We start from the raw sequence: 25336 nt of genomic DNA on the forward strand, positions 1-25336 counted from the left end.
TCACTCCTAGCCCAGTACAACCTCCACCCATTGGGAACTGTGAAGCAGATGAGAGGAAGTGTACTCCCCCCTTCATGGACACTTATGTTGGGATGAAATAGCTGCCACTGTCACCCAAGTGCTGAGCCAAAGGCGTCCTGTGAGACAGTTCCATGGCCTCTCACAGCAGGTAAGCCTCCCACTGCCCGTTCTCCACAGCTTATTCAGGATTTGTGCAGATCCAACAGAGGGAACAGAAACAGCATCGATACCTTTGAGCAAAGGCATTACAGCAGCACATGTACATACTATAGCTTCCGTTTACTCACCAGAAACAGCACCTCGGACACATCACAGACTCCGTTGCCATCACGTATTTCTCTGGACAAAGTAAAGGATATGAACAGAGTGAGAATGGAAACTAAAAAGCTATATCCTGCCCACGATGATACACGGGCTGCTCGGTACCCTAGACTTGGCTGCCATGGAAAGGAAGCCGGCAGACATTGCTGGAGCCAGCATATTTGGTCACTTCGGGCTGTACTGGAGTAGTGGGAGCTAATGTCACTTCCAGGCTATGAACTACTTTGGAATTTCCCCACAGCCATTTGAGGTGATATATGCCTCGTGTCTCCCAAACATATGAAAACTCTGGTATGCAACTACTAAGATAAGGAAGACCGACCACCCTGGATTGAACAAACGCTAACTTACTATGCAACATAACATGGCCTTCCCATTCTTCCTTATGACATCTAAGCACATGACAGCTGATGATGTCAGTCATCAGCATGAATCACTGTCTACACTTGGTATTTCCATGTAGGCATCTACGTTTTCAGCACTGCTTCTAACTATAGAGATTTCAAATAATGAGGGCAAAGAACATCCTTGAGCAGCAGGGCACGCTCCTTTGCCAAACTGTTCTGCGAGGGGATTTCGGCTGTGCCTGCTGGGGCTACTGAAGCTTTGAAAGCGATCGTGGCAGTATAGAAAACCACCTGAATAGGTACAAAAATGATTAACCCGAGTATGCTAAAGACTGGGTCAAACCCCTCTGTCCATACTGTCTTGCAAGTGGTTCAGAAATTCTCAAAAGATGAGGCTTCTGAGCTCTAAAACTCAAAGAAATAAAAGAAAAGCTTAATTTCAATCCTCTGTTGAATGATACTCCTTGGTTGGCTCGCTGGCTAGGTGCTCTATGCCCACCTCCTAGTCCAAAAGGTAGGAGCAATTTATAGCCTTGTCTTAGAAGTTCAAACTCAATTACAACCATGGAGTACAACATTCAGTCATAACTCCTACTTGGAACAGTGGTTCAAAAGAGGCTGCAAACATCATCATTTTAGTTGGAATTTGTGCCTTTTTTCCCAGGCAATTGTCTGGGTTAGTCTCAAAGGTGCTTCCTGGCATTAAAACACAGGAGGTAAATCAAGGTCTTTTCAATTAGCTAGTCCATTCCTAGTCAGTGCAGTTCTTTGCTCTATGTGTTTGCTCAGCTACCCACAGCATACACTTCTCCCCTGCAAGGAAGAATGCACAATCATCACATTTCGTAATGGGACCTTCAGTGGTTTGGGATACTGTCTTTGATATGGTTTTGGAGGCAAGGGGTGGTTAATCACTTTTATAAGGACTCTCAATTTGGAAATCAGCAGTAGCATCACAATTACTATTTACTCATCAGAGGATCAGTCAGCCTGCAAACCATTCCACACCCAGCAATAAAGTGCTGTGACGCTGTATATGCACAGACAGAAATTCTATTACATGTATTAGAGAGCTGTTGCTTGTATTTTACCTGTCCAAGTCAATGTAGTGAGTTGTTTGCGTGAAAGACAAAGTTCATGTGGGCTACACTTTTTTCAGTACATTGGCAAACTTTAGGAATTTACTCTATCAGCAGCGGTGCCTTTTTAGAGAATCTAGAACAAGGCTCTTGGACTAGTGATGGGTTTTTTGTTTCTGGAAGCCTTTGTGCCAATCTCACTTTCACACTGCTGGATTCTGAAAATAGGAAAAGCGCTTGAGATACAGAATGGAAATGCTCCAAGATTTTCATCAGAACTGAAACCCTAGAGAATGGGACAGGGAAAAGCCCCATAAACTAGAGAAATAGGCACACAAGATCTCCACAAGAACATTGCTCATCAACAGAGGAACAAAGAGGAAGAAGTCTTCAAGCAGGCTAGGGAAGGCCATGAAAAAAAAACTGTTTCAAGGTAGAACTAGATATTTTCATCAGTTAAGGACTGCATGGCATGACAGCAGCAGGGGATAATGCTTTCATTATGAGGGTTGCATCTGCTCAGTTACTTGGCACTACACAAGGACCAAAAAGGAAACTGCTCACCATTTGTTGACCACTTGCTGTGTCACATCTGTGCTGCGTGAGTCTCAAGGTTCAGGCTTTCTGCTGGTTACCTGAAAGGGTCAACAGGACTTTCTGATGTCACAGGACACTACCTGCCCACCCACACCTGCTTTGTGATGCAACGCGATGGGCCACAAGGAGAGGTTGAGGGTTGCAGAGCCTGTGCTAGTTGCTTGGAGGGTACTACATAAAGAAACCCTCCAGTGTGTGGCTTGTATGTTTTATTCTTGAGCTTAATTTTAAACTTACCACCAGATTTAGGGTCTGAAAGGAAATTATTTCAAGGGCAAATTGGCAAGAAATGGTCAGATACGCCTCCCCAGCTTTTCCTGAGTGCATGGGATAATCCAGTTCCTAGGACTGTCTGGGAGTCTTCTCATTACAAGGTCCTGCCACTGCAGGAAACCAAGACATTCGCAAAACTCTCAATTTTTTATACTTTTTACTTGCACATTTTAACTTTGTGGTTTTTGAATCAGGGACGTTTCATACATTACTGGGCAGCGTTTTATGGCACATGCTGTACAGGGAGTAAATAGAGGCAATGTTTCCAGAAGGTTTCTGAGTCCAGGGAATGGATTCAGTGAACCATATGGGCCTTGCCATGTCGATATATCTATCTTGAGACTGGTCAAACTGCAGACTATGGGAACCTGGGGCATCCCTCGTGCTGTTTTCCCAGAACATTAGGCTGCTGCACATCCGTGAACGTTCCCATTAACTTTCCCTCAGCATGCCACTGTAGCCTGTGGCTGCGTACGGTTATAACCTGTCTTCACAATTGCAGCCAATCATGATCAGAAGACGCCTAGAGATGGAAAATCCACCTCTCCTGGCAATTTGTTAGTTATTAATCTTTTTTCACTCTTATCACCAAACATATGCATCTAATTTCCCACTTGAATTTGACTGGCTTGTGGTTCTTGCAATTCCCTCCCTGCCCAAATTAAAGAGCTCTTTATTAGCCAGTGTTTCCTTCCCAAGAGGAATTTAAAGGAACGCTCTAATCAATGTGCTTTTCAATCTCACTCTCTATTTACCCCAAATCTGTGCATTGATTAAAGCAGCAAAGATTGAGAGGGGCTCAGAGCCAAAAGCCTGCAGTCTTAAGGGAGTTTAAATCCAAACATACACTTCTTTCAGGTATGTTTCTATATAGCACAAAGAATTTGCAGGGTGCAGTTACATGAACAGTTTCTTTGGCTCATAAACCCCGATCTTCCTCCACTTGCTCCCATCTCTGGTCCTGCAATCCATTATCCTCACAAAAAAACCCTCCTCAAAATACTCAAACACTTACTATTTATGAAGTTTTATCAAGCCAAAGTCACATTTACTGAAAGAAAGGAATTAGTGTAGAAAAGTGTGTCAATCCGTGCAGAGACATTCACAGTTGCTGAAGTTTTATAAGGGTAAATATTCTTACAAGGGATGGTTTTCTGACATAAAAAATTAATACTTTACAAATTTTCCACTTATGAAAAAATAAAAACAAAAGAAAATGATTTTCTCAAATTTAAAAATGGAGCATTTTGCCTTTTGCCACACAAGAAAATTTCTGTGAAAATGTGTGAAAAAGTCAGAAGTTAATGTGAGTGCATGATAAAGGTGGAAAGCATGGAGATTTTTTTGCTAGCTCTCTTTGCAATTCTGAGACAGAAAGTGCTAGGGAAGCTCCATGTTTTATTATAACGGTTGTTTTAATGGAACTCAGAAGAACTTCAGGCAGAACCAGAACAGACATAATCCTCCCCCCCCAGACACTTACAAACTATTTAGAAATATAGTTAAGATATAAACACGACACAAGGCTTATAAAAATTACAAAAATGTAAAAACAACAAACAAAAAAACTCTGTAGCCCTTCCTCTGCCCTCCACCCTATCCCTGCCTACCTCCAAAGCTGCCGTTCCTTGAATTCAAGTAGGACCTTTTTATCAATATCGTATTTCAAAAAATGGAGAACTTCTCAAAATGAACAACCTCTTCTCAAAATGAACAACAAACTCAGCATATTTAGCTGCAGAAAGGAAACCTGAATGAATGAAAAGGGAGGAGGGGATTTAAAACAAATCAACAAACAATTTGTTTCCCAGCTATTCCTGGATTCCTCCCACCTCCTCTTTGAAGAATATTTGGGGCTTTTTGTTTTTCTTCTGGTTCTGGGAGTCCATTAGAGCAGGGGGATTAAGAGAATTCAAGTAGGACTGAGTAATAAAATTGCTGTTAAATAACAGCGCTTATGCAAGGCAGACGGCCCCAGCCAGAGCTCAGCAGTTCAGAAGCGCCGAGACAGGAAGAAGAGCTGTGCTAGCTGTACTGCTTTCGAAAGAGCACATCCTTCATGTTTCTGATTAAATCATACCAATCTGTGATTATTAGAGAAGGGTCACCCTAGGAGGATTATGCACCAGAGAGATGGAAGCAGGCGTTTTGGGGAGGAAAGGCATCAAATGACAAGGTCAGGTGCTGTCTAACTGACATTAGAAGTTAAAAGTTCTCTGTGCAAAAGTTACACTGCTCACTTTACCACCTACTTGTGTATTAATGTGGGTACTTAGAAAGGAAGGCTTAATTTTGCTCCCATGTGGGAACAGCAGGGGAAAATCTAAAAGCTAGTTATTACATTGTGAATGTTCACAATTAATGGCAGGCATAATTTCCAATTAGCAATTCCTGTAACTGTTAAATAAGCCAAGTAAGAGAGCTACTTCTCCATGCACAAGGTAATGTCTACAGCTTTTTTTTCTGTTCAGTGCAATTCAGCAGCCAGCAGCCCAAGGGCTTATGATTTATCTTTTTTTTTTTTTTTTTAACTAAAGGTGGCTGGCCAAATTTCTCTGGTAAGATCAACGCAGCAAAACTGATGTATGTTTTTCATACGGTAAAAAATAAATGCTGTGGAAATGGGGGAGGGAAAACATATTAAAAAGAAGCAAAAAGGGGAAAGGGGTGACTTCTAGCTAGAATTTGAATCCAAAGTAGAGAGAGGGGAACCACGAACCACCCTCATGCAAACTCAAGCAGCAAGATATCCACACATACATACATACATCAAGCAAGCTGAAGTGCGTTTTTCAACTAGTCAAAAGGTGCTGGCCAGCTCCCAACTTTTCTCTGCTTTTCCCAGAAAGCCAATGGTTAATTTTATATATAGTTCATCAAATGAAAATGCAATCATTTTAAATACATATACAGGAGATTTTTTTGTCCTCTGCAGTAATCACAGAGAAGTAAAATCCCTTTAATTCACTGGCTTCAGTTCTCAGATCCTGTGATGACGCACTGAATAGCTTGGCAAGCAAGCCCTAGCGCATCTTGAAAGCAGAAATCCCAAAGATTCCTTAAGAAAAGCAGGGAATCAGTATGGAAAATAGAGATTTTATTTTATTACTTCCAAATTAAATACCATGACTGTTCAGACTGCGGCACACAAAAGGACAATGAATAGTCTGTCCTTACAGCCTGCATCATAGTGCAGGATGAAAAGATGTCAGGCTAAACTCTGCTTTCCAAGCTTTTGTTGATCTGTTTCACAATCAGATTAAGTTTTCTTTAGATGGAATGAAAAATATGAAATAAAATATTTACTGAAAGATTATATAATGTACATTAACTCATGCTGCAGCCAGGCTGCTGGACCGAGATGAAACTGCACAGTCTACTCAAACACTCACAAACACAGATTTACCTGAGAGACTGAAAAAAGCACAGAATTTTCCCCAGTCTACTGGCTAAGTAAAATTATCTATAACGATGAACCTAAAAATATCATTTTATGCCCAAAATATAACATTCTATTTAATATTAGAGGGCATTGTTCTTTTGTCAAATGTAAATTTTTAATAGGAAATAAATACGAGAAAGTTTTCAAAACTAAAAGTCACTTTAGTTTAAAAAAAGGCCAAAAAAAACCCCTCTAAAACAATGGAAACATTTGTTCTTGAAATACGCTTCCCATGTAAAGTTGTAAATGAGGAAAAAAAGCAGGTTTTCGTCTACTTCCATCCTATTTATCATGCTAAGGAACAAGACTTCATTTTAAATCCCATGGCACCGTTTGAAAGAATAAAGGTGTTAACCCCTTGCCCTGGCCAAACTATGTGTGCGCAACTGCGTTCCATCCCTTCCGTTCTAATTTTAGTGCACTGTAAAATTCCTCACATTTCCATCAACTCTTGCGCACACTTACTGCATGGTTACATATTTGTACTTTTGCAGAGTATAAAACAACCTCTAAATATGTCAAACTTTATTTAGCAGAGAAATTAGCTATATCAGTTTGTACCAGCAAATTAAAAAAGCAATCTCAGTTCATCCCAAACCCTGCTCTAACCGAATGACTTTCTTATTCTCAGGTTTGTTCAAGGAAATGAGGTTTGACTGCCAATTATTCCTCTAAATCAGCAGGGCTTATAAAAGTGGTTTGGGATCTCACTGGATGGAAGGAACATTCTTATTTCCAATAATGAAAAACAGTTTTTGGTCAATTACAGTTATAGCTCCAAATATTCAGTGCTTACAGAATTAGGAATTGAGAAGGAGTACTGAGATTGTATGGTAATTTATTATTTTTTTTAAGATATTAGTTTCCTCACTGCATTTTCTAACATGAAACTCCCCAGAAGTTCTGTGAAGCAAATAAGAAAAGTACATAGCCACCAGAGCATACCCGCATGCATGCCAGGTTCTCTGCGACGGAGACAAGTGAGAATTCAAGCAGCATTTTGGCCAGCATTCCTCACTTTATAGGCAAACTATCAATACTGAAATGCCTAAAACTGTGCCTGATGAAGACATTCCACTTATTTGGGTCACAGAAGGGTGGTAATTTGTATAGTGTTGTTTTGCAAAATAAAATACGTAAAACTAATGAGGAACAAAAGCAAGAAAAACAGAAAAGAAACAACCCATATCTTTCACTTTTTTTTAGACCAATTTCTAGTTGTACAAGCCATCCAACTGTAACATTTTGAAGGACCGGTATTTTTAAGCACGTAGAGCTCTTTTCCATTGCTTTCAATGGGAATAATGGGCTTTAGGGTCTCAAGTAGCATTTAGGGACTGCAGCCTTTGGACATGAAGATAAATTTCATTTCTGCCTAGGATTTCAACTCCCTCCACTGGTCTTAACAAAGTTTTCCTGCTGTTTTATCCTGCCAACAATTCTTCTGAGATAAGCAAGTGGAAGCGCACTTGCAGAAGGCTACAGGAACTTCAACATGGATACACGCAGCTTCTCAAGTGTAGGGCTCAACCAAAAGCAGGTGCCCACCTGGGCTCCTTATGTTTGACCAGAAATCACACAGACCCAAGGATACATCTCAAATCCAAACGCACCACTGGAATCTTGCACTGGGGATTTGACTTTATTTGATCTCTACATTATCATAGGTGCTTGGTAATGAAGTGAGAAGCATTCAGTTGAGGAAAATACTTTTTCTGAGCTCCCAGATGGTGTAGGAAGGATTGCGGCGTGCTCACTTTAGATGCCAGTCAGGTCAAAATGGCTTTCTACTTTTATAAAGAGCTAGTTTTTAAGCATAAATTTTCAAAATCAGCTATCCACTGGCTGGATTGTGAAGGAGAAAAAACTTGGTCTGTTTCTTTGTTAATACTGATTACTTACCCTCTAAGGAACATGTTAAAAGGTGTAGAAGCAGGTCCTGTCTCAATGTTCTGACACTAATGTTCTGCCACAGCTAGGCAATGTATTGTATGGGATGAGGGTCCCTGCCCCACAGTAAAGGTCTCTTACTGGATTCACCAGGGATGAAGTTGGCCTTTTCCACTGCTGCTATGCAATGAAGGCAGGGGAGTGAAGCTCAGTGGCGTGCAGCTGACTACGCACACCTTTGCACAAAAAGGAGTTTTTACTGCATAGTTCACAAGGACTCACAATACATAAGCTGGTCTGCTGCTGCTGGTGCACATTTTATCTTCCTAACTCTTCCTTCTCAAAGGCATATTATTTCTGTTGAAAGAGGCTTATGCCTTAACTCACTTGGATGACCCCATTGCTGCATATTTGCCATTCAAATCTCTAAGTAACATACTGGTAAAACACATTCAGTCTTGCAAGCTTCTAATGTGTGCATGAAGAGCTTTCTTGCCAATTTTTTTTTCTTTTTGCACATTCCAGTTTGTTGTATGAGAGATGCTTGTTGTCCCTCAAAAGGATGAATCGACCTCTCTGCAGGTTGGTCTTAGTAGCACTGCTTTAATGGAGATGCCATCATAATATTGTCAGACATTGGCAACGGTCAACCAATCAGACCACTCAGATCAGGACATCAAGGTGTCTGCTGGAAGTTCTCTACTGACTGATGAGTCTTCTGTACCACCTCCTCGTCTCACACCCACACAACACGGCTAAGGACAACAGTTTGTAAACATTAGTCTGGTGAAGAACTTAATACTGTGCTTTGTCCACATTGCCAAAGATGATGCAAATTTTCTGAATGTAGAAAACCACCATATGCATTTGTGAAATGCATGTCCACCTTATCCCAGAAAGCTCCTTCCTGTCCCATAGCTTTGTCACTTTCTCATATTGCTCATCTGACCTAGCTGACATCCACTCACTAGTTCAACGGTTTTCCTCCAGCGGCCGCTACTGTGCTGTGTTTTTTTTATGAATATGCTGCAAGTCTCCTGCCTTTCTTTCATCCTGCTGGCAAGAAACTTATCACAGTTTGTTGCTGTAGCATCAAGGGATGTGAAAAGTGAATTTATTGAATACTTCTCCACTATTTGCTCATTTTTCTTGCACTAGGTTAACACAAGTCACAAACTGATATTCTTTCCTTACACGAAGGAAACCAAAGCTCTACAGTCATTAGCTGGAACAACAACCTACAACATCTAATTCAGGCCATGCAGCCCTGATTTCAAAAAGACAGACAGACAGATTTTTAATAATACTTTGAAGACATAGAGATTCCGATCTGGCAAGACATTTGTCACAGGAACGCGTTGCATACTTGACTGTTAAAGTTTCTGCTTAGTTTTTAGATCAGGACCACAGAAGCCCTTAAGAACTCAAGAGATGGATGCTCCCTCTTTCAGGTGAGCTTTCAGATGAAAAGATCTTAAAGGTCATCACAGCGGTACTCTATGCAAGTGCAGCAATAATTACATGTTGAGAATTTTAGAACATCAAGATAAATGATGAAGTCCTGGCTGCAATGAACCAGCGAGGCCAGCAGGATCTCAAAAGGTGCTCTCTCACAAAGCCTGCTTCCCTAAATGCCATTACACAAAATAAAATAAAAATTAGGGAATTATTAGTATTCTGCAGGTCACAAGATGATTTAGAAACAAACTGGGCAGTTGATCCTCATCTAACCTTACAAGAAACATCCCCCTGAAGACTCTTAGTCATGTGTTCTCAATCTCTGCCTCTTACTGCCTCTTAAGCAAAAGCAGCATAAGGAGAAAAAGAATAGTTAAAAAGTAGGATGTTAGAGGGTTTACTAAGGGGAAAAGAGCCTTATTATTATTAAAAAGGCAGAGGCTGTAAATAACAGAAGGAGACATAACGAAGACTCAATTCTAGCTGACTTACTTAAACAGTCAAACAGTCATCATGGACAAAACTACATGAATCGATACTAACCTACTTGCATGGAGAGCCAGGCAAAACCCTCAGTGTCCCTGCAAGATTTTCATTCCTTGCATTATCTTATAATACTCTTAGGACTTCTTATGTTGATATGTTACTGTTACGATAATCTCTATATGAACATACTCTTCATACTTGCACATAACCTCATAGACTCTTCACAGTTACAAGCATTTCCTGGAAGGGAATTCATTTCTTAATTAGCATTGTCAAGAATAACTTAGCTGTACATAACAGGGCCTGTGGTGTCTAGAAAGCACATAACATTCTTAAAGAGAAGTCATTTCCTCCCTGGACAAGGACATAAAATCTACAGAAGGAAAAAAAAAAAAATCACACCTGGAGGAACACACAGTCTTAGCATCTGAATACACAGGAGGGTCTTACTCAGGAGCACTCCTTACCTATTTATTTCAATTGATTTGTACGGTCTCCCTTCCATACAGGTGAAGCAGATTTCATTTTCTTGAAAACTAGTGAATGCTATTTCACTGCATGGTACATGACTACAATCACTTTTGGCATAAGAGACTTGAGCATGCAGCAGCCTAACGGCTAAAAGAAACCTCTCCTGAAATCAAGTTTTTTTCATATGCTTCATCTTGTACTTGAGCTGAAAAATGCAAAGAGAACAGAATTCATACTTTGATCATGACACAGAGAGACAGATATCCCTACAATTTAACTGCATGGGTGCTCCGCTTGAAAGCAGGAGATGCTCCGGCCTTGGAAGCAAAGTTGGGCAGTAGTAAAACTTTCTGACAAAGACGGGAAAGATGTTGTTGCCAATATCAATGTAGTAAGAGACCGGTATGTGGTAGCATGCAGCAGCTTTGCCCTCCCAGGTTCCTCACTGTCATTTCCAAGTGATAAATTATTATTAAACAGCCATGCTAAAATGTACAGGACTTGCTTTATTTTTAGGCTTCCATTTGGATGCCAAGCTGTTTAACTTCATCCAGTTTAGGAAACATGATTTAAAAAAAAAACTGAAGAGCAGCCAAATTCTTAGCCTGTTGCAAACATTGCATTCAACAAGTTGTGGCTCAGTTGGCATTGCACTTCTGCATGAATAAATAATGTAAATTCATACTTTTCTTTAGGATAAACATAATACTTACCAGGGACAACATTTCAAGAAATTGGGAGTGCTTAGCCCTCCTTTTTGGAAGGGATATTATCCTAAATAATTTGTGAATTTCTGGCTATGTCTCATTCACTAATACATTAAATGCATAATGATTCATATATTAACACTAACCTCACTTATTCAGTTGAAAAACAAATACAAAACAACCCCTACCGCAATAAACTCCATGCTTTTCTAAAACGTGCGCTATTAAGATAATCAGTTTACAGCAAACATGTATCCTTTCCACTCAAGCTTAGTGAACACAAAAAGACAGCTTTGGTGAAATCAACAATTTCTCATAAATTTCAGTGGAGAGGGGATTTCATCTTGCTGCTGCAGGTTGGATGACTAGGTAGGTATTACAGGTTTTGCAGCCCGGTTTTTTATGGCTGAATCTCAAACTGAGGTATTGCCACAAATGGCTGGAGGTAGGAAGCTCTAGGAGGGAGAGAGCTCATAAGAATCCTTCAGAACTTTTACAAATGACTTCATAAATGCGTTGTATAAAATGGGATTTGAAAATTCAAAAGCTTAGAAGGTATATATCTATCCCATGAGTTTCACTTTTTCATTGTCTTGGAATTCCATCACAGATGAAATTTAGTTAATAACATGATCTAAGATTGATATCTTCCTTATAGACTTTATCTTGCTTCTCAGTTTGACAGCTGAGCTTGCCAGATAGCAACTGTCTTCAAATACTTCAGAACTACACAGTTACACCACAAGCCAGGCAAACTGTATTCATTCCTAAGGCAGAGAGCAACTTAGAGCTGCACTAATTCATAAATACACATTTATTTCTTTCATTAGAAATGCATAATTACAGCATTTAAAAGCATTTTCCCCTAGAAAAGTAGTTAAGCAACAGTACAAACAAAATTGTTAGTCTTTTGCAAATACATCTTTCATTACACTGAACAGAAAACACCAGCAAAAGGCTAATACTTGCAGTTATGGGATTTTTTTTTTTAATATTTTCCATTTTTGTTATAAACACCATAGCAAATAAAAAAGCTGTTTAAACAGTGAAAAATATTTGAGCTCTTGATTTTCTCTACATGGTAAAGCAAGTATTGCAAAGCAGCAATACACTTCATAAGATATCTGCAGACATTCAAATGGTGTATTTCACAGAAGAAATGACAGGATGAAACATTAATTTAGTCTTACTGTTTTGATTAATAGATTTCTTTGCCTCCTTCAGAAAGGATTTCTTCCTCTTTAAATATACCTAAGGGCTAGCCACGTATTTTTGAAGGCCGGGTTCTCAACTGATGTATAGTGATGTAGTTCCAATTGAAGTAAATGGGTCTGATTTATTCCAGACGAGGAATACGCGTAGAAGAGCAAACACATCATCAGAACTCTGATGTTTACAGGAGAAGCGTAAGGTGTGACCGTTAGTCTAACAGGTGTTTCCATTCTCCTGTTGTTGCATGAAGGCTACAGCACTTAAATTCCGACTGTAGTTCACTGATATCTTGGTTTATGCAGCTTTCCACAATTCTCGTTTTATTGAATTTGGATTGCTCCATGCTCTATCTGCATTTCTGGTTGGATTGCTGACTGAAGGGTATCAGTGCCCTATGAAGGGAAACATGAAATCAGTATATCAATACAAAAGTGCTTTTCACTGACATAACCAAAGGAATGTGAACAAATTGACCACTGTAAAGTTCCTGTATATACCAGTGCAAAATCTGCTTGGAGGTCAGGCCTATGACAGAGCTGAAATACATTTACAAAGGCAACAGAAATGACCACAGGAACAGAGCAGCTTCCAGCGGAAGACCAACTAAGTCTAAAGCCCTTCAGGCTGGAAAAGAGAAGGCTGAAGACAGATCATGGCAAGCATCTCTAAAATCATGAGTAGCTCAGAGAGAGAAATTGAAAACAATTATTCAGTCTCTATTCCTAAAAAAGGACTAGCTCTAAAAAGGAACAAAAAGAACCTGTTTCTTGTACACCATGCTCCTGAGCTGTGGGATTCCTTGTGGCAGCATGCCATAAACAGCTCACAAGGGAGACAAGAAGGAGCTGAACAGTGTTATGGAAGAAAGGCCCATCAAGGGCTATCATACACAGAGACAGAAGCAAGTCTCTATATGACAGAACTATTGTAGGGAGGGACAGTAAAATTATCCCTTTGCCCTATTTTTGTACTGTTTTCAGTAGGTGCACGATGCTGACTAAACAATCTGCTAACCTTACTCACTACAGTCATTCTCTGCTCTGTACAAAATAAAAATAGCGCTACCACAGTGAATTCGTTAATTTTTCTCTTATAAAAGTCTTCACAGAGGCCTCATTCTACTCACTTGCCAAGCAAAGCCAGTTGTCCATTAAAGAATGTGAAGTAAACACAACTGACTTAGACTTTAAAAGGAAGCTTCATTAAAGATGAAATTATTATGTATCAGCAGTTTGATGATGCTGTGAAAAGATAATCCAGCGGAAAACAGTTTTGTTTTGTTTTTTTTTTTTTTTTAAACAAAGATGTTGGTTGGAGTAAGGAAAACAGATTATCAAACTCCATCTTTAGAACCATGCGATGAGGAGAATTTATCTAAGCCAATGCAGCTGCTGTTAAAGTCCACCTCACTCAATAACCCCTCCCCTGACAACAGCCAGCACCACAAGCACAGATAGATCATAAGAAAAGGGCAAGCATTTAACGATATTCTCCTATACGCTCCCACAGATTCCAGAGATCTGCCCATGATGGATTTTTTATCCATAAATTCATCAAATTGTTGCTTTATGTAAAGCCCTGGATACAAAAGTATTTCTGTAGCAACATTTCTTTCATGAAATACAGTCTTACTTGAAGCCCTGCTTTTTGCTCTTGACCTAATGTTGATACTTGGTAATCTGCAAAGAAACAAGGATGGAAACCTAACTAGATTTCCTACCCTTAAGGTTTTATTATATAGTCAGTCATGACTGACTTATTCAAATATAAATACTGGAAGGTTCAAAATCATAAAGCTCTGTTCCTAAATTAAGGTGTTGCTGTGCAATTATTTCTGTCCATTTCTCTGTTTTGTTGCCAGTAACTGCAAAGAGCCATGATATTTTTTTCTATTTAACTTTATAGGCAGTTCAGTATATATTTATATATCCAATAAATTAGTGCAAATATGGAGAATAATTCCAACAGATTGCTAAATTTGATAGCAGCTGAATCTTAAAGTGACCACCAAAGGTGGGTTTATTTCCCCCACTGGAGGAAAACTTGTATCCAACATTCAGACCAGAAGTAGAAGACTAACCCCAAAGGGGTTAGAATTGTACTTCAAGTTTGCAATTATGGTTTCTCCATAGCTAACCAAATTTAACACCAGTACATGAAAAGTTTGAGTACAGAATAAATCCACGTATTCTTTGTCATCATCACATTTTGTATTTCTAAATTCTGCAAGCTGCTGTAAGTAAATATTACTATCATGATGTGAAAACAAGCTAAGTAAACCTAGACCCCAAATCCACATCTGGTTTCAAACCCTGCCTTCATACATGCATTGCCATTTTATGCCTGCAAAATACTATTAGGATATTAATAGAAGGTATTTAAATATGTGTTTTAGGGGCACTAGGAAATTGTTAGAATCCTACCTATTAATACTTGTGATTAAAATTAATTTGCAAATGAGCATAAACACATTGAAAATACTAAACTGAAGCACATATTACTGCCTGCTTCAACTGACCTCAGAAGGGAGGGATTCATTTCAAACAACCTCACTTCTGCCTTCAACTTTGCATGTGTGACTCCAACAGCTACAGAGATGGCTTTCAAGATAAAAGTTAAGAAAATCAGTGTCTTGTTTTCAGATATTAAATAAATTCTCATTTGTGGTGTTTCAAACATGGAATTTATGTAGAGCGCTAGATTCAATTCAGGTAGATAATAACAAACTCCACTTGAATACGCTTTGATTGATGATTGACTCAAAATCATTAAGAACATCTCGGTATTGTGGCAAAGAACTATGTGAGAAGAGATATAAAGGTTGCTATAGTCTCACTGACAGAGATACACATTTAAGACTTCTCCCTTTAGGCACGAGATCTCTCTCAGATGATGTAGGACTATTCTATAATTTTAGCCAAAAAAGCTATTGGGTTATCTGTACATCCCAGAGTAATGCCAGCATTAAGTTGGTTTTTCTACTTCATTTATAGAGCCTTAGTTTTTAGTTCGTGTAAACTGAGGAAATATTTATGGCAAACTTATTTTTAGTGTTGTCCGTTTTCCTTTTCATAGTCTTCTTATTTCACATTCCTTTTTAGTTTCTCTTCAGCTTTGTATAAATCTCTGTGGTTAACCACAATATTAAAACCTAACACGGTGCAAAGTGTCTCTGAAGAAAAAAGTAACTCCTCTGCTGGCTGCCAATGGTGTGGGAGGCAGATGCCTATGTTTATAACTGAACTCCGTAACCTGCTGCCTGTCAGATCTGAGAGCCAAGACGGGAGGACAAAGGTACAAGAAACAGACTCAGAAAAAAAAATAGGGAACATTAAATTGGAGAAATGTTCTGAGGCCTGGAGTGAGGAGAGCAGTATGTTAGGAGAGAAACACCTCTGAGCATCTGATGCCTGTATGCTTTATTAATTGCACAGTACCAGCAGGGTACTTGGTACTTAAGGATTTGTAACAAGTAAGGCACAATCCCTGCAGCGACGCTCTTGCTGTCCAGCATACAATTACAATGACTATGAATAAAGTACTGAGGAGGCTTGAGAAGATTGGTGCAGAGAAAAAACTAGGGAGAAGAGGAGAAAAAGACAAGTAAGGGCTCACCTATCCAGGAAAATTAGTGTGCAGAAAACTAGAAGGTAATTTTACAGCATACCACAGTTCATTTGCCAGGAAGTTTACTCCTTTGTCATAGGTAGCATGCATTTTATGAAAGAAGGCAACTAAGCTCTGGCCTCCCTCCAAGCGCAGCCAGTCCAGACGGCACTTCTGCAATATGTGATGCAGTGGTGCAGCTCCATCTTTTGTTTGAGGCCGTACTTGCCACTGGAGGAACTAATGTGCTCTAGCTTCACACATTGAGCTGACCTGCAAACTAACTTTCCTATGGAAGAAGCGCTGAGCATTTCAGTTCTGTGTCCGGAAACTTTGCATGGATTCATTTGATTTCTTATGCAATATTTTTTCCCCAAGAGACCCAGTATACAGATGTTTGCAGCCAGATTAGCATTCAGCACAAAATTAGGTACGTACCAGGCTCTGAGATTGTCTGCTGCAGTTACCATTAAAAAAATTAATTCTAGCTAGCAAGTGATAATTTATTCTTCACTATCGCTAGGCATTCTTTAAAAAGTAAGCCCACTTCAGTCTGGTTCATGGAAGAATATGCAATTGTCTTCAGAAGAAAATTGTGATAACTGTTTCAAGCCAGTGTTCTTGGGTTGTCACCAGTCATGGCTTCAAGCTGATGAGAAACGTATGACTGGTCACTGGCATCAGGCAGCATTCAGCTGGTCTGAATTCACTCCAAATTCAACTACTTTTATGCTTCCCCAAGTAACCTGAGTCTCTTCTACACTCAGATATAAGAATGTTCAAGTCGATTTAAAAAAAAAAAAAGAAGAAGAAGATAATTCCTCCATCTTAACTGAGAGGATTAAGCATTCACTTACAACTGTTAACATCGCAACTCGTGGGATATCCAGGCTGTTGATCAAAATTACTGGAAAACTGCTGCCAGAAAGGGAATAACATTTTTAAGAGAAACCTCAATCTGAAAAATACTTTTTGGATAGATTCCAAGCAAGATTTTCTCCTTGTCCTTTCAACATGGTTCTCATCCTTCAAGGATGTAGAAAAACATTGATGACCAAAATAACTATTCTCTTGAGGGATATTGAGCAATAACTTAGAAGCAGGAATAGTCAAAGACCATTTATACCTTTAACAAAATGATGTTTCTTATTATAGATGATGTATTAGTCATTTAGAGGCAGGATCATTAGGACCCATTAGGACTGCAGTATTTGTGGATAGACATATAGTTCTTCTGACAGACATTTCAATCAATTTAAGTATGCTCAAATGGGGTAAAAAAAAAAACAAAGAAAAAAGATACATACTTGATTATTCGCAGAGTGGTCTGTCACGGGTGCCAACTGTACATACTGGACTTGGATATCACTCCCTTGGAGTGGGGATCCATCAACACCCCCTGATGCAGGCTCAGCAGAAGCAACAGCTATCAGCTGAGCACCCTGCAGCACCTGCAGGCAAAGCAATGGAGAAAGCAGCTTGTAAATAACCATACTCAGAAATGCATTATGAAACATCTAACTTAAAACAGATGCAAAACTAAAGATGATAAAAAAAATGCACAAGAAAACCTGTCTATCAGTAACAGCAACTTTAAATCACGTGAGTTTCCAAGAGATCGTGCTACACATATGGAAAGGTTCTTGTACTAGACGCTTGCTGCATTTTGCTTATGAGATCTGGATTCTTTCAACTCTTTACTGAAAGGGTTAATAAGCAATGTACCTGGAAACGTTTAACTCCCATATGATTCCATAATACAAAACAGTTCTGTACTCTACAAGTATCAGCACTAGCAAAGAAACAAATCATCCCTGAGGCCTAGGCTAAATATGTCAGTTTTAATATTAACTTTTTTTAACGTTATAATAATATCATCTGTTAGTACATACAGAATGAGACTGTTCTAATAAGTAATAACAGTTAGAACACTAATTCCCCGGTCTAATTCGTATGAGTGTTTTCTTTGAGTGCATCCAATTCCCTCTAGCTTCAGTGTGAGTTATACCAGTAATCTGAGGAGAAGCAAGACTTGTGCACTTAAAAAGCCCGGTGGGAGACAAAATGGAGCTCTGCCGTTTCTATATATATTTGCTGTTAACTCAAAGCTCACTGAAGTTAAATGAAAACTGGTCTGTCTATTCTCATGGACCTCCAGATTAGCATGTGCAGCACTATGCGATCCAGCTGCTCCTCACTTAGGTTTCTCACAAGTACCCGGGGGCAGGTACCACAGAAGACCTGAGCTCTAGCTGGATGCGCAGGGAAAAATTATGAAACCCCATGCAATGTCCTGGTGAGGACGAAGCAGAGCTTTGCAGTCAGTGACCACAACACTGATCTGGAGGAAGCTGGTTTAGAACTTTTTCTGCTTGATTTTATGATAGCAGAAAGAGAGAAAGGAAAAAGGCAAAAGGGGGGGGGGAAGGAGACGGGTTTCACTTTTTTGTCATTCTTGGATCCTCAGGTTCAAGAACAGAGGGTAGAAGAAAGGCTTTGGTGGAAAATCAGATTGCTTTCTGTTCAGTTTTGCTTGTTTAGGTATGCTGCCACCTCCTCACAAAGTGCTGAAAGATGTTTCAAAAGATTTATGACTCTTTTAATATGTTCGTCAAATCACCATGGAAAAGTTTCTTGGTGAACTGTTTACATCTAGATACACCAGTTTTCAGAAGTATCTAACAGTTACTGCCCTAGTGATGAAGCCTTGCTAACTGTTGACAAAGCTAACTGATGAAGGATTCAAGATTTTGTTAATGATTATTGCAAAGAGGAAGTGGGTGATAACATCAGTATAACATCAATAGCACTAAATAATGACACTGAATAATACCTTTTACAGTTGCGTATATACAGACACAGAACCAAGATACTCATTCTCAAAGCCAAAGGCATTCAACTTCTGATAATTTATTATTATTGTAATGACTATATTCCTATTGCATATGAAGGTATAGATTTAATAATACTGCTAACTAATGTTTATGGTCATTGACTCTTTACACCTCTTCATTCTGACTGTTTAAGACTACAGGTCCATTACTGGCTTCAAGCAATCAAAGAGCAGCTAATTCATCCATAAGAGTGCTCACTTAAGTGTTCCTGCAGTTAGGCTAATCTGAATTCGCTTCTTGAAAGGGAAACAAAAATCAGAATAAAATACACATAGGTAAACAACGACAGCTCCCCAATCTCGTTTTTTAAATTCAGCTCAAACAGTTTCAGTTCCTATATGCTGTCAATGCTGTACTTTGAACCGCACCAACCAAAAGATGTTTTTCACATGAAAGAGAGAGAACAAAGAACAAAAATAGCATTCTTAACAAAGGTTTTTCTTAACAAAGTATGATTTCTCAGCTGATGTGCAGGTGGGTGGCCATGAAGGAGTGGGTAGACCAGAATTTCTCTAGAGAGTGTAGGAGGCAAAAAGGTGACCTCTATAAATGACCTTCAAAAGTGGTGTCAGGATTTTATAGGGATCTTGGGTGTTCTGAGATACAATCAGCAAAGAGCAAAAGGATGCTACGTTTTGTTTGTACAGGAGTAAGCTAAACCCTCTCCTTCTACAGTATTTATTCTGGAACTACACGACATGTACGTCAGAACCACTCTGCAGTCTGTCCCACTGATTATCTGCAGGTCTCAAATAGATTTTGTCTCAACGGTTATTCCTGAACTACAAACCTTAAAACTACCGGGAGTCGACTGAACTAGCTCGTTATTCTTGTAGTCACACTGTTTTACAACAAAGAAGCTTATAACTTGTAACAGCACCGGCTTCTGTGTTTTATGGAAGAATCACCACGGCTCCCTTTAAAACAACATCCTTTTGTGGCACATACTCTGGAGGAAACAAAATAACTCTTCTACCTGTTATTTTTTACTAAATATATTAAATTCCTAGTGGTAACTTACCTTTGCCATCCCGCCTTCAAAAAAATAGCAATGTTTGCATAAAATATGTTTTCCTATCAAATTACACTTTCTCTACTGATTTTATGCAAATAGTTAGGTACTTTTCATATTATCTTTCTCCTGGATAAACTATTTGCAATTAGGCTTTCATTCACAAAGCAATTGGAAGTGTTTTTATAGGATGGGATGATGTAGCTCAGCTAGTTTTCATAGAGCTAGACTGGGTAACAAGCCAAGGTCAGCATGGGTTAACAAACCCTAGCATTCATAAATTTCAGCTGATTAGGTCATAGACTCATTGCTGCTGTTCCTTTCTCCAGCTAGCCAGATTACAACCAACTCAGTGATGCTGAAATGTGCTCCACTCCCACTTCTAGAGGAGAGTCAAGATAGCTACAGGCACTGTTCTTGGCTTCTAGTCCTATTGTGTGTGAAAAAACAGATTGATAAATTGGAGACATAAGACCTCGAAAACGATAAATTTGCAACTAGTGTAGTTTTTCCTTCTGCGTCATCTCCTATCTGTGCAGACACCAAAAGGATTACAGGCTTCAATTTTCAATAATGGAAGGTGAGTTGACAGAGCAGGGCAGATTAATTCTCACTAGGATTATGCCAAAATATTTGGGTTTTGTAAACCAAGGGATTGGCTCTAAATTGGATGTTATATTGACATGTTTACAGAAAGAGCTTAGAAGCTGTAGCCTGAGCACTTTCTCTACCTTTTCTCTACCAATTGCCTGCTTCATTTTTTTTCCTATAGTTACAAAACATCAGGCTTAGACACCCGATCTTGCTTTTAGGAACCAATGAGGAAAGAAGCTCCGCAACAGAGCTAGGTAGCACACGCGGTGCCAAGAACGCAGCACAGAAACTCAATCTAAAGAGCTTTTCACTGCTTGATTCACATAAACAAATCAGCTACTGAAGATATACTACTAAGCAGCATGTTTATTTTTAGGTTCAGGGAAAAGTCGTTCTTGTACCAACACATTCATTACAGAAAGCAAGCATGTAAGATGCTCAGAAGCCACAAAAAGGCCACTTTTCAAAAAACTAAGAACCATTTCACTTCTTTAGGCTTCTCTTTATCTATTTGTACACCATGCCCAGTCTACTTAAGGTATGTTTATACTGCTTCAAAAAAAGAACACAAAAAAATCAGTCTGGATTTTGCAAATTAAAAGCAGAACAATCTAATGACTTCTTAGTGTTCTCCAACTAACAGGCAGTAACAGTTGTCTTAGACTTCTTTAAACACTGCCTAGCTTGTTATTATGGCATAACTGCCATACAAACCAGCCACTGAACAAACGAGAGAATGCAAGCAAAAATAGGGCAAAAATCCCACTCTTAAGCCAAACCACGTGACTGAGTTACAACGAAGAAATGAGCAACAAGTTCTTAACGTCTGCAGAGATTACAGACTGCACTCTAAAGAAAACGACTATCCTCCCATTTCTGTTTGAACTGCTGTTCAGCTTCTGAAGTTGAGACACAAGTGGATGAGAGTAAAAGTGGAAAATTCTCATCTAGACCCATCTTTTCTGTTGAAAGGGATTTGGAAGAAAAGCTGTTTCTGCAGTCATGATGGCCCAGTACATTGTGTTTTATCTGTTGAGCCAAAGCGAGGATTAATCCAAATTCAGTCTCAGCCTGGAACATTTGATCCTGCTCCCTATGTCTGAACACCTCTGTGTCAAATATGACAAGATGACCTAGAGCACACTAAAGATATCACTTAACTAATCACAACGTACTCAAAAGATAACATAATTTATCAAGAATCTCAAGCTCATCCAGATAGGAAAATGCAACTGAACTGACATTAAAAATAGCAATAAATTACATTTGCTCTAGGTTCTAACTGGAGATTAAGATAAATTTATTGTATTTCTGTCTGATCTTAAAAACACGCTAGCAATTTGTTATGCTGAAGAACTATATTCATACTTTCTAATTGTGACAAACACTGCTATTGATAAATCTTTTGTTCAGAAAAAGCCTAACTCAGGCCGGCGGAGTGGCAAGTTTTGTTATGGTCTTTGAAGTCTGCTTGCATTTGCCTAATCTGCTTCTTGCACAGTATTCAAAGTGTCTTGTAAGACCAGATATGGCCAGTTCCTTTAACACAGAACACAAAGGTCCAAAGGGAAGAAATTCTCTCACAGTCACACGTTGCTAGAAAGACAGACAGATAGATACAAACAAACCAGAAAAAAAGAACAAATTCCAGACAACGGATTCCAGTGGATCCGAACAGGCTCTTTTTCTCTCATCTGTAGGACCATGTTCCCTGGTTAATAAGAACAGAGTTATCTTTGGCCTTGTAACTTCAGACTCAATAGTTGTGTTCTGTTTGTAAACGTCACAAGTCTGGTATGAAACTACAGAGAGGTTGTGAACGTTAAAGACATAAGGGACCAACAGCGTTTAATACGATGGCATTATACGACAGGGGAGCCCACCCATGCCGGGGCCGGTACAACTGTGCAGCTTCTAGTTGACTGCTGCCTCCACCTCCAGACCACCACTATGATTTTTTAATTCTTATCTGCCATTGACCTTAAAATAAAGGAATTGTACCAAAAAACTAAACAATCTACCCTTTTCTTCCCAATTTCACTGGGCCTCTCTTACAGCCTGCTTAAGCTAAATCAAGTCACAACAAGCGTTCAATTCAATGTTCAAATAAGAAAAATTCTACAAATGACCAACTTAAAATTAGCAAGCAGACGAAAAAAAGGTTTCTGTAAACTAGTTCAGGAGAATTTTTAAAAAAGAAAGTACATATTTGGTCATCTACTAGTGCTTAGAGTTCACAGCACAATGTTTTTTTGTCTTGACAGTGACAAGATCTTTAGCTCGCGCAAAGCGGGAGTATGTTCTTAACATAACATGATTGCACAATTATTTCCACTGTAAATGTAAGCAATACACAGCTGGAAACAGAATAGCGTGCCGATTTTTTCAGCTCTTTCAGCTTGCAGCTACAGTCATGGATACACGTTTTTCCTCAAATAGAAAACTTAGTAAAAAACATTTATCAAGAGAAAGAAAAATTAGAATACTTAAGGGAAATACCTGTAAGTAGAAAATAAATATGGGATTCCTTAAGGCATTCTTATCTAACACTGGATGAATTCTTGCCAATGAATTTCTACAACGGAATTCTTCCCTTTAAAATGTTAAGATTTAATTATGGTAAAATTTAAAAAGATTTACATGCTCAGTTCTACAAGGTCAGGCTCTGAACCGATGCATCACATATGGCCAGGTTCTCTCCAAGGGCTTATCCAGGCTCCATCCTGGTAGTATAGCACTGAACTAAAATTCTTGGAATCTACCTTCTCAATGGACTTGAATCTCCACAAACTTTTTTTCTGCTAGCACAGTCCTTAGCTTCCTCAACCTAGCTGCCTCAAAGATTACCACATCTCATGGTGACCATGAGCTCCCTGGTGAAGATTATTTGCCTGAATTAAAAATCAAATATAAAAGAGCAGCGATTCCCTCACTGCCTATTCCCATCACCTTTCAGAATGAGAAAACTTTTCCTAACCAATTTCAGAAAGAAATATAAATGCATTTCTATCAGCTTTGATTTTAAATAGTCCTGGAAATACCAGAAGGAAAAGTACTCCATTTGGATTTTTCAAAATGAAGTGTTAAATCTTGGCATAGCTTGTGAGTACAGGACCACAGTCTCTGACCAATTTTTTTTTTTTTTTTTAAAACTTTATGGCCTTAAATGAGCGATATGGGAGCAGATAGACTAGATGGAATGAGCTACAAGACAAACAGATCCCTCCTCCCCACTCAAACTGCCTACCTGCCCACATTATCTATCCCTCTTTACAGCAGCATTAACATATTTAAGGGCTCCTTGTCAGAATTTCTTTGGAGCACAGGCTCTTCTCCCACTGTCCTGAATCTCAGCCTTCCTTACTCCCTTTTCTTTTTTTCCTTCCTTTCTCCTTCTTTTTTCCTCTCTGTCGTTCTCTCTTCAAAGTCTTGATGATGAGGGACATGCAAGATATCGAGCCTGCTGACCTTGGAATTCTATTTTTGGTCCTGTCTCCAGGGAGAGGTTTGCTACATAAAAGCTCGCAATAATAAAATTAGTAATAATAATGAAAAACAGTTACTTTCTCTGCTTCTCTCCTTTCCATTTAAAAATCATTTTAGCCCATAACTAATAGTTCCCATTTAACATTCAACTGCCAGGCCAGAAAGAAAGTAAAAAAAAAAAAAAAAAAAAGAATAAAACAAAAAGAATAAAAAAAGATTAAAAAGTAATAGGTTTTCCTTCAGTTTCTTCCAAAATCATTCAAGCAAAGTTTCCAATCATGGTTTGATTCATATCACATCCTCTGCTGACTTCTATTCATCACTGAAAATTATTCTTCTAGACACCCACAACTTCTGAAGTTGTTCTCTGGACCCCAACCCAAGGTAATTGTTTTGGGGTAGCTGAAGCCTGTTTACACAAAAAAATACCCATTCCTCAGTCTGGTCCTTGCCAGAACGAACCTCCTAAAGCACGTTCTTGCTACCGTTGTGTGTTTCTTTTTTTTTCTTTATTATTTTTATCAATCTAGGCAAGCACATATATTTGCCTACCTATAAAAAGCTCAAATACAAGAAACACTGGGATTTTGGTGTCTTTTTTCCATCATTTCTTCCCATTTCTACTGCTGGAATGCAATAAGATATGAAGTTTCTTTAAAAAATGAGACCTTGAATTGCTGAAAAGATGGTTGTTTATAGAACAGCCCCATCTAAAACCTCTGCCGTGCTTATAGGCAGCGAGTAACCATTTTACAAACATTGCACAAAAAGGAGTCATGCACAGGAAAAAGGAAAGATCTCAGTGGCATGCTCGAATTAAAGCACTTGATAAACGGACACTTTGGGCTGAAAAGCAGAAAGACAGTTATTACAGGTTTAGATGATTCCTGAAAACTGAATTTAAGAAATATCTGCCTCTCGTCCTCATACGCTTTCATCCCTGACAGCAAAACCATACAGATGCATTCAAAGTAACAAATACAGATCCTTCAAACGTTAAGAAGCAGTGCTGACGAACACGTTCACTTAAATAAGAGAACTCCCTTTAACACTTTCTTTTCAGTCTTAACATTTTCTTCACGGAGCCTTAAGACTGAAAACATCCACTACATACAGTGCTGATAAAAATACTGTTTAGTGGATTTATAGGCTTATACAGGAATGTACATGGGGCAACTAGACTCTGTTTAGCTGCAGAATTCATAACTTTATTTTTTATTATCAGAAATTAATGTGTCCCTTGAAAACATCAGAAGTTTAGCCCAATGTAGGTCTCAGCGCCTGCGGCATTTCCTAAGGGATCCAGAACGGACAATGCAGAACGCCAAACGAATTCCTCAACTCAGTTCGTAACGATCGACTCTGACTCTCCCTTTCAGTGCAGCAATGGCAGCGTTCGGCAAGCTTGACACGAGCCAGAGCACAGCTCTGACTGAACAG

At 39.0% G+C, this 25336-nt stretch overlaps 2 protein-coding genes across 8 annotated transcripts in view; both read right to left on the reverse strand.

The window, feature by feature from the left end:
• ZNF469 (zinc finger protein 469) overlaps positions 1-6136 on the reverse strand; it is a 281089-nt gene extending 274953 nt beyond the window's left edge. For all 6 annotated transcript variants that reach the window (XM_068955998.1, XM_068955994.1, XM_068955996.1 and 3 more), the window contains exons 1-3: positions 4249-6136; positions 2333-2403; positions 309-360 (exon numbers count right to left, since the gene is read on the reverse strand). The gene's annotated coding sequence lies outside the window, so the exon portion shown is untranslated. The remainder of the gene's footprint in view (positions 1-308; positions 361-2332; positions 2404-4248) is intronic.
• A 4736-nt stretch (positions 6137-10872) lies between these two features.
• Positions 10873-25336, reverse strand: part of BANP (BTG3 associated nuclear protein) — a 168635-nt gene continuing 154171 nt past the window's right edge. The window contains exons 12-13 of one of the 2 annotated variants that reach the window (XM_068956003.1): positions 17218-17361; positions 10873-12696 (exon numbers count right to left, since the gene is read on the reverse strand). In XM_068956003.1, coding sequence (XP_068812104.1) covers positions 12625-12696; positions 17218-17361 — 216 coding nt within the window. In that variant the 3' untranslated portion in view covers positions 10873-12624. The remainder of the gene's footprint in view (positions 12697-17217; positions 17362-25336) is intronic. The other variant, XM_068956002.1, reaches the window with a different exon arrangement.

This window comes from Struthio camelus, chromosome 10, assembly GCF_040807025.1.
Source record: "Struthio camelus isolate bStrCam1 chromosome 10, bStrCam1.hap1, whole genome shotgun sequence".
Classification (NCBI taxonomy): domain Eukaryota; kingdom Metazoa; phylum Chordata; class Aves; order Struthioniformes; family Struthionidae; genus Struthio; species Struthio camelus.